The following is a 17,263-nucleotide window of genomic DNA, read 5'->3' on the forward strand; positions in this document are numbered from 1 at the left end:
GAGTACATTTCCCAGCCCTGCAGAGGAGCTCTGTGGGGCTCAAAAGCTTGTCTCTCTCATCAGCAGAAGATGGTCTGATAAAAAATATTCCCTCTCTCACCTTGTCTTGCTACTCTGGCAATGGCCATTGTCCAAGGCACCTATAGCTGCACTGGAGAAAAATATGTGGCTGGACGGGCAATGGGCCAGTGGAGCTAATGGCCCTTCACAGCCTGTAGCTGTTGCTTTTGTGATCCAGCATCTGTTTCTGGGACTCTGGCTGGCAACCTCTAGTTACCCTTTCCTTCATCATACATGCTGGGGACTAAGCCGCTAGCTGCAGGCCTTCTATGTAGGATGCCTCTCCAGAGCAAAGCACATGGTGTTTACAAAGAGACCGATTCCCCTGGGCCCGAGTGTCTCCCACAAGAGGTCGTTAGAATCTGAGCTGAATGTGAACTCCTATCTCCCCCTGCCCTTCAGCCTGGCGGCTTTCTCCCAATGACCCCTCACCCACACAGACCCATTCAGCCAGACACACCCTGCACCTGCCTTGCAGGGCAGGGGTAGAGAGAGGACATTGGCCTGGTGTAAAGAACAGGAGCATCTGTAGGTCCCTGATACACTTGGCACGGCTCAGTGCACAGGGGCTGTGAGCTGTCTTTGTGCTCTTGGCCCAGCAAGGGATGTATGTCCTGAGGGAGCTGGGATTGTCGGAACCTAGGGATGCTCCTGCCATGGGCTGTGTCTCCCAAGTCCGGGCACGCTCACTGGGTTGGTGGGGTTGGCGCACCCACCCAGGGGCATTCTCAGTGGGCCAAGGCTGGGCCTTGCCCTCTAGTTTCTCAGAGGGCTGCTTCCTATGTATCATTTCTGCTTCAGCTCCTTCCCAAGCCAGCTTCCCATGCAGCAATCTGTGCTGTGCAGGTCCTTCCCAGAGCTCCATGCCTACTGTGTCTGGCTCTGGCCCAGCCTCCACCTCCCAGGCGATTAGCCATCTCCAGGCAGCAGCAGAGCCATGGAACAGGCATGCTGGGGTTGGGGAAGGAGCAATAGTGACTTGAGCAGCCCCACTGCAGGGTGGGGGCAGGCTGGGCTGTGGAGCCAGGCAGATCTGCTCCCACCCCGCTGGCAGGGAGACAAAGGGGCTGCCAGCCTCCCAGCAGCTGCAGGTGCTTTGGCTGTTTCCTTGCTGTGTCCTGCAGTCAGGGGGGCGTGGGCTCTTCCCTGCAGGCCAATGAGAGGGAAGGAGTGAACCATGCAAAGGAGGAGTGAGCCTACCTTCAGAAAAGTCCCTGCTCCAGTGCTGCATCTCTGCCCTGAGCTGTGAGCCTGATCCTGTCCAGCTCCCTGCTCTGCTAGGAAACAGCCTCCCTCTGCTAGCTCCCAATCAGGTAAGTACCTGTGCTGTCCCTGCACCCTCAGGCCTGGTTAGTGGTGGCATTAGCCCAGGAGCAAGGCATAGCAGCACCTTGCCTAGTCTACTGGGCACTGTGCCTGTGTGTTTCCCTCCCTGTTCTGTAAGCTCCTAACTCCCATTCCCCTGTCCCTTTGGCTCCATCACTGGTCACCTCTGTTGGGGTCTGTTCATGCCAGTGGTTCAGGCTTTGCTTTCACAGCCGTGAACTCAGGATGAATAACTAGCAAAGCTGTGAGCTTTACATATGACAAGAGCAGACTTTTGCACTGCCTTGGGACTTGGCTATCTAGTCTGGGGTGGGGTCTGGCAATTGTGTCCGTCCCCTGTCTCCCCCCCCCCCGCCCTCCAGCTCCAAAATCCCCTGTTGTGTGGGAGGGTTCCTGGCATATTCCTAGAATCCACGTTTCACATTAAAGGAACGGATTGTGGTTTGTGCAAAGGGGCTTTGATCTGCTTTTACCATAGCAAAGGCCGTCTAGACAATGTAAACTAGGTCTAGCTGGAAAACAGGAATTCCATTTCACAAATCCATAGCAGGATGAAACAGAGACCTTTCACATTTTTTTGTGATTAAACAAGAAAATTCCAGACCCTTCTACCCTGTTATAGCTGGTAGCCTGGTGATGAGGGCATTCACCCAGCATAGAAGAGATCCAGGTTCTAGCTTCCTATCAGGACTGCCTGATTTAAATGTGGGTTTCTCACATGCTTGATGAGTACCTAATTGCCAAGCTACAGAGTCAGTCTTTCTTGCTGGTCCAATGAATAGTTAATTATTTATACAAAGTGGAACAGCTCCAGCAGGAGAAAGCACAAAAGCCTAAAATAACTACTAGCCCTGGGTTTAGGGTTGCCAACTTTCTAATCTCAGAGGCCCCGCCCCCACTCACTCCATCCCCCCTCCCTCTGTTGCTTGCTCTTCGCCACCCTCACTCCCTTGCTGGGGCAGTGGGGTTGGAGTGTGGGAGGGGGGTGAGGGCTCCGGCTGAGGGTGCTGGCTCTGGGGTGCATCATGGGAAATGTAGTCCAGCCTGGGAGCAACTCCCATAATGGTGAACAGTGGCACGAGGGACCTGGACTCACAACAGTTCCCATGAGGCACTGCAGTGTCTCAGGTGGAAACAGAGATTAACACTGATAGGAAATTAAACAAAATGTTTGGTGTTGATTTTCCTGACAGAAGATCCTGCTGGGGATGCTGCAGTCATGGCAGACCCCTTTCTGATGGCAGAAAGCCTCGCCCCCACGCTTGCGGCTCTTCTGCCATCAGAGAGAAGTTGGCTCCCCTGCAGCATATGCCTGGGCAAGGGGAGAGGGGGTGAGGAGTCTCTGGAGCCTTCCCCACACCTTGGCAAGGGAGGGGACCCTATTCAACCCCACCCCCTAGGCCTGGGAGACTGGTGTGAAGTGCCCCAAGAGGAGCAAAGGGGAAGCTGGGGGATGGCTACTTCTGGGGCAAGAGCTCCTGCAGCAGGGGCCAAAATCCCCTGATCCAATATATCTGGAACATTGGCAACACTGTCTCCACATGCACTGGGGCTGGGCAGGGGACATTCGGCAACCAAAGGACAGACCACAAATCACGATATAGTCCTCTTAAAAACAGATCTGGTGCGTTTTTTTGTGTCCAGCCCATCAGTTTTGATCTCTTGACACTGGCAATACTGAGACTGTTTTGATAGAAATTTTTTGACCAATTTTTTTAACCAAACCAAAGGAAACCACTCCAAAACTTCCATCTCCAGTGCCTCCAAGTCATGGCCTCTCCACACATTAACCCACGTAGCACACACAAGTGTATGGGAGAGGAGAATTGGACTCTTTCGTGTTCTGTCTGTAGAGCTGTCCCTCTGTCTCTTAGAATAACCAGTGCTGCTGTAGGTCAGGGCTGGGCTGTCCTGCTGGGCTGCCCAGGGCTGGAAATGCAGGAGATCATGCAGGAGTCCACAGGCAGAGCTGTTTGTGCAGAAAGCAGGAATAGTTGCGTGTGCGTGGGTGGACTGGGTGGGGGTGGTCCAGAGCTGGACTGGAAGAGAGTGTCTTGTTTACATGAGGAGCATTTTATTGACACCTCGGTAAGAATCCAAGACAACAGAGCTCACAGAGCCCATTGCTCAAGTGTCTGCAAGAAACTCAGCCCCCTGCTGCGATCACCTCCAGCTTACAAGAGCTGGACTGCTAAGGAGTCCAAGGGAACGCCTCAGCTCAGTGTAAAATAAACACTTCTTAACAAAAGATCAAATAGCCTCTGTGTACACTGAAGTGTCTGTTAGTACTCTAGAACCAGGAGTGAAGTATGTTGGCAGAACTGGGGGTAGGGAAGGCTCTAACAAGGCCTGATAAAGTCAAAACAGAGGGTCAGTGGCACTGGTGAGATCCATGACTGGGGCTCCTAGGGATACCACAGTACAATAAATACCAATACAGTAGGTCAGCAGGTGAGGGGTAGAAGGGAAGACTGGCATAGCTAGCGGGCTGCCAGTCAGGACTGAGGTGTATTGGCAAAGTTTTATATGGGGCAGCCAGGACTGGCATAGCTGGGTTGCTTTAGACTGAGAGGAAGATGCATAGGGAGGTGCTTTTACAGCACCTGACTGTGCTATGCTTGACTAGCCAGTGGAGCTGAACTGAATTTGCAGCTGCTCTGCGCCCCGCGGGTGGGTGCCTGCAGATTGAAAGTGGCACAGTGACTCACTGGCTGTATGTTAGCTCACAGAACAGCATCATTTAACCTGCCTGAAAATGTCCTATTGTCTTCCTTGGACTAGTGCTCATGATTTACCTGGCTTTCCTTCAGGCTGGCAATGAAACCACTAGACTAGAGAGACTCTAGTCCACGTTTCAGCCCTTCCTTGATTAAACTTTCCCCTCCCACCGCCCAGGCCTTGTTCCCTGCGACAAGTAAAACACACAGTACACACAGCCTCATGCCTTCCCCACTGCTTCTCTAGAAACAATCTGTAACCATCATCAGTCTCTAACAACAAATTATAGCTGAGGCCAGCTTCCCTGCTTGTCCAGATCTGGCTAACACCTGGCCTGGAGGAGATGGGTCACTTGGGAGGGTTAGGACTTCTCTCCACAGGATTTCCTCTCTGCACTAACAGTGGGCACTGTTGCTACCAGGGCCACAAATCTATCCTGCTGGGTTTGGAATCACCTGGGGCTGCTGCCTGTTCCTTCAGCACTGAATGGCCATACAGGTCTCAGAATTCAGTTACAGCCAGGAACAAAGGCTGGCTTTCTCCAATGTCTCTCTCACACAGCTTTGTCAGGACCAAGTCCCCAGTTTAACTTCCACTCAGGGTCAGACTACATGCTGATGGTGGACGAAGCCAGCCAAAGACCTCTTAGATTTGGCCCCTCTCATCCTCATATCCTTTGAGCAGGGCCACTGAGGTCAAAGATTTACTGCTAAGGTTGCCAGTTTTTTGATCTGCTGACCCCCAAGTAAAGCTGGTCAGAAAAGAGGTTTTTTTCCCAGGGAAGCTAAAAATGAACATGCTGATATAGATATGGATGATATAGTTATATAAAGGTCAACATTTTTTTCAGTAAAAAAAATCAAACACTTTACATTTATGGCCAAAATCTTTTGATTAAAAACTGAAAATTTCAATTCAGAAATGCCACTGCTGCAGTGCCTCAAGGCCATTGTAGTTTGGATGCCTTACACCCCCATTCTCCTCTATGGGTTGGGCTCCCTGGCCAGATTACGTCTCATCATGCACCGCATTCTCCCCTCTTACTGAGTTGCCACTGTGTGTCAAGGGAGATTTAATCTGGCTAGGGAACTTGTCTCATAAAGCAAAATGGGGATATAAGGCAGCCAAACTAAAACTCCCAGGAAGCACAGCAGTGACGTTTCCAAATTGAAAAATTTCAGTTTTCAACTAAAAACCAAAAATTTGCTGACATTTGGATGTCCAGCTTTTTGACAAAAAGTCAAAATTTTCCATGAGAAGCAGACCCATAGTGAAAAGTTGCATTTAATTGAAACTTTCCCATCAAAATACAGTTTTGATGGAAAACTTTCAACCAGCCCTACCCATACAGAAGCTTCTGAGCTCAGCTTATTTCAATGAATAAAGTGGGCCATGCTAAAGTGGGCGTTTCCTGTTGAAGAATTTTCCTAGCAAGCTGTATTATTCTCTGCACCGGGGTCAAATTCAGAATATAGAGAAAAAAATGAGCTAACCAGCCATGCCTATCGTCCCTCTGGACACCACATTTTAGGGAAGATGTGGATAAGTTGGAGAGAGACCAGAGGAGAGCAACAAAAATGATCAAATGTTTAGAAAACCTGACCTCTGAGGAAAGTTTTCAAAAAGGGCATGTTTAGAAGACTGAGAGGGGATCTGATAGCAGCCATCAAATATGTTAAGGGCTGTTTTAAAGAGGATTGTCATCAATTGTTCTCCATGTTCACTGAAGGTTGTACAAAAAGTAGTGGGCTTAATCTGCAATGGGGAGATTTACATTAGATATTAGAAAAAACTATCTTTCGTTAAGGACCATTAAGCTCTAGAACAGGCTTCCAAGGGAGGTTGTGGAATCCCTGTCACTGGAGGTTTTTAATAACAGGCTGGACAAACCCCTGTCAGGGCTGGTCAAGGGTTACTTGGTCCTGCCTCAGTGCAGGGGGCTGGACTTGATGTCTTGAGGTCCTTCCAGCTCTACATTTCATTTATTCTGTGGGCCTTTTGTAGCTCATTGCCTATCTCCCCACTTCAGATATTTACACGGTGAGCTTGTCAGGCCAGCCCAGAGGCTGTGTCACAGTGTGTTTATATACCTAGCGCCGTGGGGCCGTGTCCTGTACTGGGGCTTTTGAGCACTACCTTCAGTTACATAGATAACTACAGAGAGAGACAAGGGAGGAGGGGGGAATATCTTATACTAGATCAATTTCTGCTATTGAGAAAGAGAAGCTTTCAAACCACACAAAGCATGCAGCCACAAGAGCAGCCAAGAGTTGGTGATTTAGTTGGGGATTGGTCCTGCTTTGAGCATGGGGTTGGACTAGATGACCTCCTGAGGCCCCTTCCAACCCTAATCTTCTATGATTCTATGATAAGAGGTCTGATCTGAGGAAAAGCTCTGTGTAAGCTGGAAAGCTTGTCTCTCTCACCAACAGAGGTAGGTCCAATCACAGATACTACCTCACCCACCTTGTCTCACTAATATCCTGGGACTGATAGGCTGCAACAACACTGCATAACTAATGATAGTAATAAGGAGGAGGCCCTGTCCATCATAGGAAAACACTTGCTTTTTTCTTTAGCAGATAAGGAGAAAGGAATAATCTTGCTAAGCTCTTAGATACCCAGGGGACAGGTGCCTTAGAAATACCCACAGCAGGGAGCTAAGCAGGCAGAGTGGGCTGAGCTGTGCTGCCTACGTACAGGAGAAGCCTGTGGAAATCCAATAAGAGTGATCAGGGCCGCCCAGAGGATTCAGGGGGCCTGGGGCAAAGCGGGGGAGCTGCAGCGCTTGTACTCACCCGGCGGCGGTCCAGGTTGTCGGTGGCATTTCGGCGGCAGGGGGCCCTTCAGTTACTCCACATCTTCGGCAGCACTGAAGGGCCCCCCACCGCTGATATGTGGCCAAAGACCCGGACCGCTGCTGGGCCAGGGCTCGCGGGGCCCTTGTGGGGCCGGGGGCTGGGGCAAATTGCCCCACTTGCCCCCCTTCCTGGGCATCCCTGAGGGTGATGTATGCTGCTGCTGCCCTTGAGCCTCTGCACAGTGGAGCTTCCATTACAAACAGACTGGCAATGCCTTCTCGGCAATATAATACTCGGCAACAGTTTAATAGCCACAGGGAAGCTTTCACAGCGAAGAGGAGGGGCCCAGGGCTGCAGGCGCCAGGGTGGAATGTCTGCTTGGCAGAGTGTATGCAGAGCAAAGACAAACAAAGCTCTCCTCTATTGAAAGCCGGCCTTTTGCTCAGGTAGCTCCGCTGCGCCACGGCTGTAAGTTCGGTGCTGGGGGACATGCTTATGGCGATCATACCATGGGCATGTTGTGGGGTTTGTGCATTTAAACATCTCAACATTCCCGTTGCACAAGGCCCTCCTCACCCGGAGTGGCCCAGTGACACTGGGGCACAGGGACAGTACCAACATTCACTGGGCCAAGGGGGGGTGCCATAAGGCTAGCAATCCCAAATTCTGTGGCATTTTGGTGGATGCTCGACCGTCACCACGGTCCTTCGTCTAGCGCCCACCAGACGAAAAGGTTGGGGGCCACTGATCTGTGATATTAGGTAAGGCAAGACGGTCTGTGACACTGGCCTGTTGGGTGAGTCTTCTAATGGCTTTCTGACTTGGCAAATTGAGAATAGCTTGGTGGTGAGAATAGCTGCTTCAGTGTGATGGGGGTGAAGCCAGCCAGGTCTGGAAAGTGCTTCAGGTCCTATAGTGGGAGATGGAGACATTCTCTCATGGCAAAGTGCTCCTTAGCCTGCAGAGTTCTTCCTTCTTTCAGGTCCTGTGATAAATGAAGGGAGAATAGCTTCCTTTTATGGACCCAGCCAGCCAATTAGCTATAAAATCCCTCTTGGTAGCTGTTCTCTACTTGCTTTACCTGTAAAAGGTTAAAATGCATAGGTATAAGGAAGTGAGTGGGCACCTGACCAAAAGAGCCAACGGGAAGGCTAGAACTTTTTAAAATTGAAACAAGACTCTCCTTTTGTCTATGTGTGGTTGTTCTCTCAGAGAGCCGGGACAGGGTTGGACTATGCTGTAAGAGCTTGTGCTAGGTGTGGAAGATCATTAAATCATACCTAGAAATTACTCATTTGAAACCTCAGATATGTAAGTAGATCAGGAAATGTCTAGAAAGGTGTGAATAGGTTTATCTCTTTTATTTCTTTATGGCTTGTGGACTTCTCTGTGCTAACTCCCAAATGCTTTTGTTTTGCTTGTAACCATTAAGCTGGACCTCAAGAAAACCGTTTTTGATGCTTAATTATTATATTTACTCTTTTTAAAACCTAGCAATAGCCTAAGTTCCAGACGTATTTTCTTTCTTTTTGGTTTTAATAAAATTTACCTTTGTTAAGAACAGGATTAGGATTTTTGTGTCCTAAGAGGTTTGTGTATATGTTGTTTAATTAGCTGGTGGCAACAGCTGATTTCCTTTGTTTTCTTTCTCAGCTCTTCCCCGGGTGGGGGGTGGGCTTGAGGGTACCTCACAGGGAGGAATTCCCAAGTGAGCCTCCCAGGGTCTAAAGGGGTTTTCTCTTTTTTTGCACTTGGGTGGTGGCAGCATCTACCCATCCAAGGTCAGAGAGAAGCTGTAACCTTGGGAGTTTAATACCAGCCTGGAGTGGCCAGTATTAATTTTCAGAATCCTTGCAGGCCCCCAACTCCTGCACTCAAAGTGCCAGAGTGGGAAATCAGCCTTGACAGGTCCCTTCCATGGTTCTGTGCTGTTATCTGGGACTTTCCAGCCTAGGAGGGAAGCAACTCTCGGCATCATACATTGGTCTATGGCAGAGGGAGACCCATCCAAGCGCTGGGAGCTGGAGAGACAGTATGTCAAGCAAGCTGAAGCCCGGCTCAGCCATGGGCTGCAGGACTTAGAGGAAGCACGACTCTACCAAATGAATTCAATGATCAGAGAGCAGAGGCAGATCCAGAAGGAGTTACAGAGACTGCAGCAAGGTGAGACTCCTTTCCCACTCCTTCAAATAGAGCCCCCAGCCCAGCACCAGTAACAAAGAAACCCTCCAAAATTAGACATGCAGTAAGAAGAGATCCTGCTCAGCAGCAAGCTCAGCAATCCAAGCAATGGGGGAAGTGCGAGTGAAGGAGAGAATCTGTGAGGCAACCTGCAGAAAGGGCCAGTTAAAGAGCCACTGGACTGGGATATTTGGTATTGGTGTCTGTGCTACGTAGCTGTACTGCATTTTCCTATCTTCCATGCCGGAACTTCCCCATGTCAATATCAGTTCCATTCATAGGTTAGGTGTATGAGCAGCTCACGAAGCCTTTGCATTTCCACATCAGGGCATTTTTGCAGCACTCTAAGCTGCTGGGAGGTGTAAGTAGAAAGGGGAGGCAATGTTTCTGGAAGATGTGGCTGTCAGTTAGGTTTCAGGCATGTCACCAGACCAAGTGAAGCCAGGAGTGTGGGGAGTTGGTGGTAATAGTAAGTTTGCTAGATCTTTTATACTGTAGTTAGATTTATTTGGGAAGTTTGTTCATGGCACCATTGGTGCCATACATGGTTGGCATAAGTATCTGGGTTTAGTTATGAATTATCACTTGATTTCAGAATCACTTCTGTGCCACCATAAATGTTCATGCCACTTTGCAAACATTGGCTAAGCCAGTGCCCAAAGGCACTGTCTGACTGCCCAGGAAAAGAATCAGGCCCAAGAGGGAGAGCACTGGCAATGAGAATGGGGAGGGCTGGGACTGCATGAATGGCTAGGTTTTAAGGAGGAGAGAGCACCTGGCAGGGGAGAACTAGACGGCTGTGCCAAGTGGCTAGGGGCGGCATCGGAGAAAACACACAGCTGAGGGTGGGAGATGCAGGTGAAAGCCCCAGTGATGAGAGAGTATTGCACACAGCATGTGGAGGTGGCCAAAGGGAAAGGCAAAATGGATGGTAAGATTTCCAGCCAGCCAGCCTGGCCCTCAGCAGTGCCTTGGTAGCTGTGCATTTCTAGAGGTGGCTTTATGTGGGCCCTAGGCTCTCCTGTGCTGCTCCCCAGCGTTCTCCATGATTAGTGATCAGTGTTTGCTCGTGTCCTAGGCAATTCCCGGAAGAAGGCCCTTGCGACTCTAGGGGACCTCTCCCAGGAGGTTGGTAAAAGACCAGTTCTGCCCATGCTCCCCACTTTGTCAGGGCAGCAGCACAGAAAGAGACAAGCGGAGCAACTGAGGTAAGGATGTGTGTAATGTAACCTTCCTTTGCAGCCTGGCAACCTGAGTCACTCGCCACACACAAATGTTCATTAAACCACAGTGCCCAACCAGGCAGAGGCGAGGGCTGTACTGAGCCATCTCCTGCCCCCGGGTGGAGTAAGCCTTAGGGTGGATGAGGGTGGGTAGCAAGAGGGAGTTGGATGGTTACAAACATGCTGAGCAGCTTATGGCTGGAGATGCTCATCACAAGACATGGGATAGGGAACAGAGGGTAACTTCCAGACTGGACAAAGTTATCCCAGGCTGAATGTCTTGTCCTGACGGAGGTTAGCCCCACATGAAACCAGCTTCTGATGGCACTTACAGACTAACAGAACTGGTCAGAACTTGGAAAAACAAGTTCATGAAACCTGTTGAAATGGTGACATTGTCCCTTTGTCACAGGGTGTGAAATGGAGCCATAGTTTATTTTGTTTTTTTTTAAATGTCATGACATAGTTTTCAAAAATCTTTGAATTTTTAAAACTTCAAAATTTTGGATTTTTAAAATTTCAAATTTGTGTTGTTGCCCCCCCCATTGCCATCAAGTGCAATAAATTTAGTAACATGGGAGGGGCAGGGTGGAGGTATAGCTGCTTGTCACTCATTCCTGTAGCATTTTTTCTTTTTCCACTCACTAATTTCAAAACTTCCCTGATTTTGGCAAGGGACAGAGCAGCAAAGGGTGAACTGAGCTCCTGTCAAAGCATGAGGGTGTTTTGAAGTTACAGTGAGGAAAAAAGGAAAAGAGGCAGCAAAAAGTGACAAGAAACAAACCATTGATGTTATTTAATCTGTCACACTCAGTGACAAGACAAAGGGAAATGGTGGAAAAAGGGTAGAAAAAGGAAAAACATCCACTTACCTCATTTCATACACCCCAGGTTTTCCACATTTTTTTTCTCATATTTGCCAGTGCAAAAAGTAGTGAAGTGGAAAAAATGTGTTATTTTCTCACTTTCTTTTCATTTTTAACCTTTTCCTGCTTTGTTTCAGTGAAAAAACAGCAGGGAGAGAGTAAAAGTGGGCATTTTACAATAATTTTGAAACAAAAATGTATCAAATACCCAAAAATGTTCATACTTTTTAAATACATTTTTCACTTCAATATTTTTTTAAACAATGAAAAATGTTACTGTACACAAACTCTCTGCAAAAAAAATGTGTGTGCGTTGCCAATAAGTCCTCATTTTTTGAAAAAAGATTTTTTTTTAATTGGAAAAATATGGCCTGTCTGGGCTCAAGGGAGCAATGCCCAGCCCATATATATGAGCACCGGGAATCTTGGCTGAAGGAGTCCTGTGGGGCTCACCTGGCAGAGCACCTGGGAAGGTGGTTTGGCACAAGCCTGCCCACAGCTGAAAGTCCCTCCCCCAGCCTCAGGGGAAGAGCTACTGGATCCAGGACTCAACTGAATGTGAGGGACAACTAATGAAAAACAAGGGTGGGAGTGAGGATCACAGAATCGTAAGCAGGGAGCCAGAGAGGGACAGTGAGCAGAGAACCCTGGACAGCGCCCATTGCTCCTCTAAGGCATCGAGGGAGCCAGCAGATGCAGCCCAGAGGAACTCTGCCTGGAGATGTTACCTGAGGGAGGAATGGAAATAGGCTCTACAGGTGCAGAGCACCTCCTCATCCAACAGCCTCCTCCTGGTGCAAATGGATGGGGGGAGGGATAGCTCAGTGGTTTGCGTATTGGCTTGATTAAACTCAGGGTTATGAGTTCAATCCTTGAGGGGGCCATATAGGGATCTGGGGCAAAAATGTGTCTGGGGATTGGTCCCGCTTTGAGCAGGGGGTTAGACTAGATGACTTCCTGAGGTCCCTTCCAACTCTGAAATTCTATCACAGCCACCTTGGCCAGTGCCAGGAGGTAGTTGGCAAGGTCTCATGACTTTATGGGGCCACAGATGGGGTGTGCATGGTGCAGGGAGAAATGTAGCTAGAGCCTGAGGAGAAGATTCTAGAGGAGCAGGAAAAGGGGCTGCAGCCTGGTGCACTCCAGGTAGACATGCATCAGGGTCTCCCTCCAGGGCCAGGGCCAGCGCCAGCACCAGCACAGGAAGCAGGTGCTTGGGGCAGCACATCCAGCTCTTCAGCAGCAGGTCCCTCCATCCCTCTCAGAGGGAAGGACTTGCTGCCAAAGAATAGAGTGAAGCAGCAGCAGTAGAGCTGCTGCTGAAGTGCCACCCATCACAGCTTTGCTTTTTTTTTGGGCTGCTTTAGGGCAGCAAAAACACTGGAGCCAGCCTTGTCTCCCTCTCACTGCAGAAGGGGCAGGTGTCAGGAAGGGGAGTGACCCACACCAGGTACACACCTGTGTTCACGGCTCCATGAAGGAGACTCACCTGGCAGAGCAGCTAAGCACAACAGGTGGGAAGAGCAGCTGGGCAGTGTCGTGGTCACTGGGGTCAGGATGGCAAGCAAAGGGAGGTGATTAAGGGAGAGCTGCTGGTCAGTAACTGCACAGTTTTCCACCCCTCTCTCTTCCCTCCTTTATAGAGCACCAAGCACTACTTTGCCCAAGATGGAAGGTCTCACACAGACAGCCCAATCACCCTTGCAGCATCAGAAAAGCGACCGTGACATCCTGGATGATGAGGGGCAGGAGTCCTGTGGAAGGCATGGGTCAACTTCAACACGCACCCAGGCCAAAGCTGCAAGCTCCATCACAGACATCAGCCTGTCAGACCTCAGGCATTCCATCGCTAAGCGGCTGAGCACCTCTGCCAATCCAGCAGAGCAGGAAGAAACCAACAGCCAAGGAGAGCTGGGTACAGGCCCCACAGTGCTGCCCTGTGAACAGACAGAGGCCAGCGATGTGGATGGCAGTGACACCATGCCCAAGCCCACTAGCTGCACAGAGAGAAGGAAGCCTTCCCTTGGCCACGAGAAGCTAAGCTCTGATACAGATCCCTATGTCCCTGACAGGAGCCACCTCAGACCCATGCACAGCAGGCCTGGGTTTCTGGAGTTGTATGCTGAAGCCAGGAAGGCCCGGTATATCCGGCACAAGGGCATTCCAGCCTCAGAGAAGGAACTCAGCCTGCAAGAGATCTTTGGGCATGAAAACAGCTCAGACCCCAGCCCCCCAGCAGCAGAACAGGAGCACCACAGCCCTGAATGATGGCTCCTTCCCCTAAGGGAGGCTTGTTAGGGTCAACCACAGGAAAAGGTGGTCTTCCCTGCCGTCTGGAACAGCCAGCTAGCCGGGGTTACAGATTCATAGATTGTAAATGTTAGAGGTCTTATTCCTTCACCCACTCACTTCGCTGGTCCTTCTTGCATGAACAGAGCAACAATACCTGAAGTCCAAAGGTGCAAACAATTCAATGTTTATTGGGGTAAACTTCCAGCAAGCAGTGATTCCAATTTCCTTCCTTAGTGTTCCCCATCCCAGCTCTGACACCACAGTGCCTTGACTATGTCTCTGTCCCCATTCCCTATTCCCATTCCCCCCCTTAGCAAAACACGATTCCAATTCCCCCATCTCCATTCCCTGTTCCCATTCCCTCTCCCCTTTACTTCCTGATTGACTGCAGACTATGTAGTAAAACTTGAGTTCTGCTTAGCTGTACCTTAACCAATCATTTTACTGAAATTTAACTAACCAATCCTAACATAGTATAACATGATTATCTAACCAATTATATCCCTCCACCTTAATTGGTTTACACCCAACAAAATTAATTATAGGGCAGACAGAAACAATCACAGAACCAGACAGAGATTATACAGACAAACAATAGGGGAATGGAGACTACAATGACAGAACAACAAAGAAATGAGGATTTCACACCCCAGCTATTGATAAGTGAGTTCTTGCCAGACAGGATGCAGCAAACTAAGTTTTCTATAAATCTTCTAGGCTCTTTCCTTTTGCTGGAGGTGATAGATTGGATCACCTTTCTAACAGCCTAAAACTGCCTTATATCAGTGTGACTGGTGAGGATCGTGACCCTTCGCTTCCCAGCTTACGGCTGGCCTCTGCTGCTTAGCCAAAGACCTTAGCCTAAGAACAAGGCCTTAGACTATCATAGTGAAAGAAAGCCTACAAACAGGCAGACTGATTTTGATTCTTGTTTTGTACTTCTATAACTAGCTAGGCAATAAGAATACACCTAAAATCTTAATGTATAGGCCTTTGCAGACAGGCCTGAATATCTATATCCTAACAGTAAGGCCATTAGGGCATCTAGTCTGACCTTTCTGAGACAGGCCAGGGAATTTCACCCAGCTACTGCCCATTGCTTCTGCTTGAGCTACAGCCTAACTTTTTGAAAGAGACACCACCTCCTGACAAAAAGATTTCATCTGATGAAGAATCCACCACAGCCCTTGGGAAGGTGTTTTACTCACACTGTAAATAAATTGCCCCTTTCTCCCAATCTGAATTTATCTAGCTTCAGCTTCCTGCTCTTGGCTCTCATTTTGTCTGTGTCTGCTAGAATGAAGAGCCCTCTTCTCACAGAAGTCATCTCCTCATGGAGGTACTGGTAGCCCATAATCAAGTGGTTTCTTAACCTTCTTCTCTTTGATCAGCTAAAGAGATTGAGCTGAATTTCTCTCTCACTCACAGGCAGATTGCCAGCCCTCAAATCAGTCTCGTGACCCTTCTCCGAATCCTTTCACTATCTCAGCATCCTTGTAGAAGTGTGAGCCCCAGAAGGGACACAGTGTCTGGTAATAGTCTCACTGATGCAGTACACACTGTGTATAGCAACCCTGCAGTGGCAGAGCAGGGGAGTTCAGACCACCTTTGGATCTCACTCCTCTGGAATAAAGAGGAGCATCTCCTCACTGTTCCCAGTCACCCAAAACCACCCAGAGCATCATCCAAGGTCTGGGGCTCTGCAAGTCCCAGACCACATTCCATGCCCTCCTGGATGCAATGTGCTCCCATATTGGGATGCCCATGCAGTGCTGCTCCTACTGGCCTGGACCTAGGCACAGAGTTCTGCAGGGACTCTCTCTGCGGGCAGCTGCAGGCATAGCCAGCAGTTGGAAGGAGCCTGTGGCATGTTTAAAAATCTTTCTGCGGCTGGGAGGTTTAGTGACATGCTGAAGGTTACCCAGAGGATCAGCCCAGCTCTCCTGAACGCCAAAGCTATAACCACTAGGGAAAGCTTTCCCTCCACACACTCCAGTGTTCCTGAACACAACAGCAGGCAGTTTCCTTGCTCACAAATCCTCACATCTGCCCCTCCAGCGAGCTGTGCGCCCAAAATGCCCTGCCCCTCTACTGCCTCTCAGGGTCATGCTGACAACTCCTTCTCTAGGCTTTCTGTTCCCAGCACACATCGCCTGCAACAGAGCGCCTAGCCCCTGCATCTGCACCCAGGGAACCCCCTGTTAATCTATCTCCATTGCCTCTGGCCTGGCCACATCTCAGTGTCTTGCGCGGGCATCCCCATTGGCTATGGCTGGTTTTACTACATAGACAGGCTTGGTTGCTCCATTTGCAGAGCATAACAGGGTCTGTGATTGTCTTTGGGTCTGAGACCCACCTGATAGCAGTTGCTAGCATCTTCCAGCATAACAACATCCATCTGAAAGGCCCTGGGACTGGAGCATGCTGCTGCCTTACTAATGAATGGCCTGAATGTGTGGTAAACTCTGTTCTCCTCAGCCTTTATAGTCTGTGATTGTTGCTATGCTAGCTGTAACGAAGTGGGAATGTTGTCAATGTCTTCTCTGAATACTGTGTGTGCCTCAGTTTCCCCATGTGTTACTCAAGTATTTAGGTGGTGGGAGATTGTGTGTGATCATTGCAGCAGTCCAAGAAGGTCTATGACAGCGACTGGCTGCCTGGAAGAACAGTCGATACTCTGTAGCCTGGCAATTGAGGGCTGCGCCCCCTCCTCTGCAAAGATCAGCCGCGGTGTTGAGGTGTTGCTGTAGACCAGGTGACCTGCTGGTCCAGAGAAAAAGACAAAAGAGTGAGGATGGGCAACAGGCATGTCTGGGGGCAGGCAACTGGAACTGGTCAGTCTCCTGTTTGGGACTCAGAGTGGGGAATTCAGGGCACCAGGTCCAGGAGTCCCCCAAGATGGGCTTGGCTGAAAGTCTTTGGTTTCTGTGCTAACAAGCTTTGCTCTACGCTGTGTGCCTGGCAACTAATAAACCTTCCATTTTACAACACTGACTGAGAGTCACTGCTGACTGTAGAGTTGGGGTGCAGGGCCCCTTCAGCTTCCCCAGGAGCCCTATCCGGCAGACCTAACTGTGGGCAGTGCACACTGTAGTCTCACACCCGTGTAATCTAACACGCAGCAAAAGTGATCACTTTGGCAAAGCAGCTCCACCAGGCTGTGCACCTAGGCAGAATATTGTGTGTCTGCAAATCCGGTCTGTTCCTGAAGCCTTTTCCCCCAGTGCGTCACTAGATGTCAGGGGACAGCTCATTCAGACCCTGCTTACACTGATTCTGTTTTTTCAGTGCCCTTGGGGGAGGGGTGTCACATCTTCCAGGTTTTCTCCACAACTGGGAGAGTGAGAAACTTACTTTTTAAAAGCCAAGTCAAAGTTCTTATGCAGACACCTAACTTCAGGAGATGTGAACAAAAGTGGTGATCAGCCCAGCAGCTGGTATATAGGGGTCACCGTTAAGGGGCTTATTCCTTCACCCTCTCACTTCACTGGTCCTTTTTGCATGAGCAGAGAGCAATACCCAAAGTCTGAAGGTGCAAACAATTCGATGTTTATCGGGGTGAACTTTCAGCAAGCAGTGATTCCAGTTTCCTTCTTTAGTGTCCCCCTTCCCAGCTCTGACACCACAGAGCCTTGCCTGTGTCCTTGTTCCTCTAAGGGTGACTAGACAGCAAATATGAAAAATCAGGATGGGGGTGGGGGAGTGAGGTAATAGGAACCTATATAAGAAAAAGACCCCAAAATCTGGACTGTCCCTATAAAATTGGGACATCTGGTCACCCTAACTCCTGTTCCCA

At 49.5% G+C, this 17,263-nt stretch overlaps 1 protein-coding gene across 5 annotated transcripts; it reads left to right on the forward strand.

The window, feature by feature from the left end:
• The first annotated feature begins 1,161 nt into the window (after window positions 1-1,161).
• CCDC190 (coiled-coil domain containing 190) lies at window positions 1,162-16,447 on the forward strand. 5 transcript variants are annotated; one of them, XM_050963362.1, is made up of 4 exons: window positions 1,162-1,373; window positions 8,763-9,068; window positions 10,165-10,294; window positions 12,819-16,447. In XM_050963362.1, the coding sequence occupies exons 2-4, from the start codon at window positions 8,894-8,896 to the stop codon at window positions 13,441-13,443; spliced, it is 930 nt and encodes a 309-aa protein (XP_050819319.1). In that variant the 5' UTR covers window positions 1,162-1,373; window positions 8,763-8,893; the 3' UTR covers window positions 13,444-16,447. The 5 variants fall into 5 exon arrangements, with proteins under 5 accessions (XP_050819319.1, XP_050819323.1, XP_050819321.1 ...); XM_050963366.1 differs by having other exon boundaries at window positions 8,901-9,068; XM_050963364.1 differs by lacking the exon at window positions 1,162-1,373 and adding an exon at window positions 7,339-7,373.
• The last annotated feature ends 816 nt before the right edge of the window (window positions 16,448-17,263 follow it).

The sequence above is a fragment of the Gopherus flavomarginatus genome, chromosome 7 (assembly GCF_025201925.1).
Source record: "Gopherus flavomarginatus isolate rGopFla2 chromosome 7, rGopFla2.mat.asm, whole genome shotgun sequence".
Taxonomy (NCBI): Eukaryota; Metazoa; Chordata; order Testudines; family Testudinidae; genus Gopherus; species Gopherus flavomarginatus.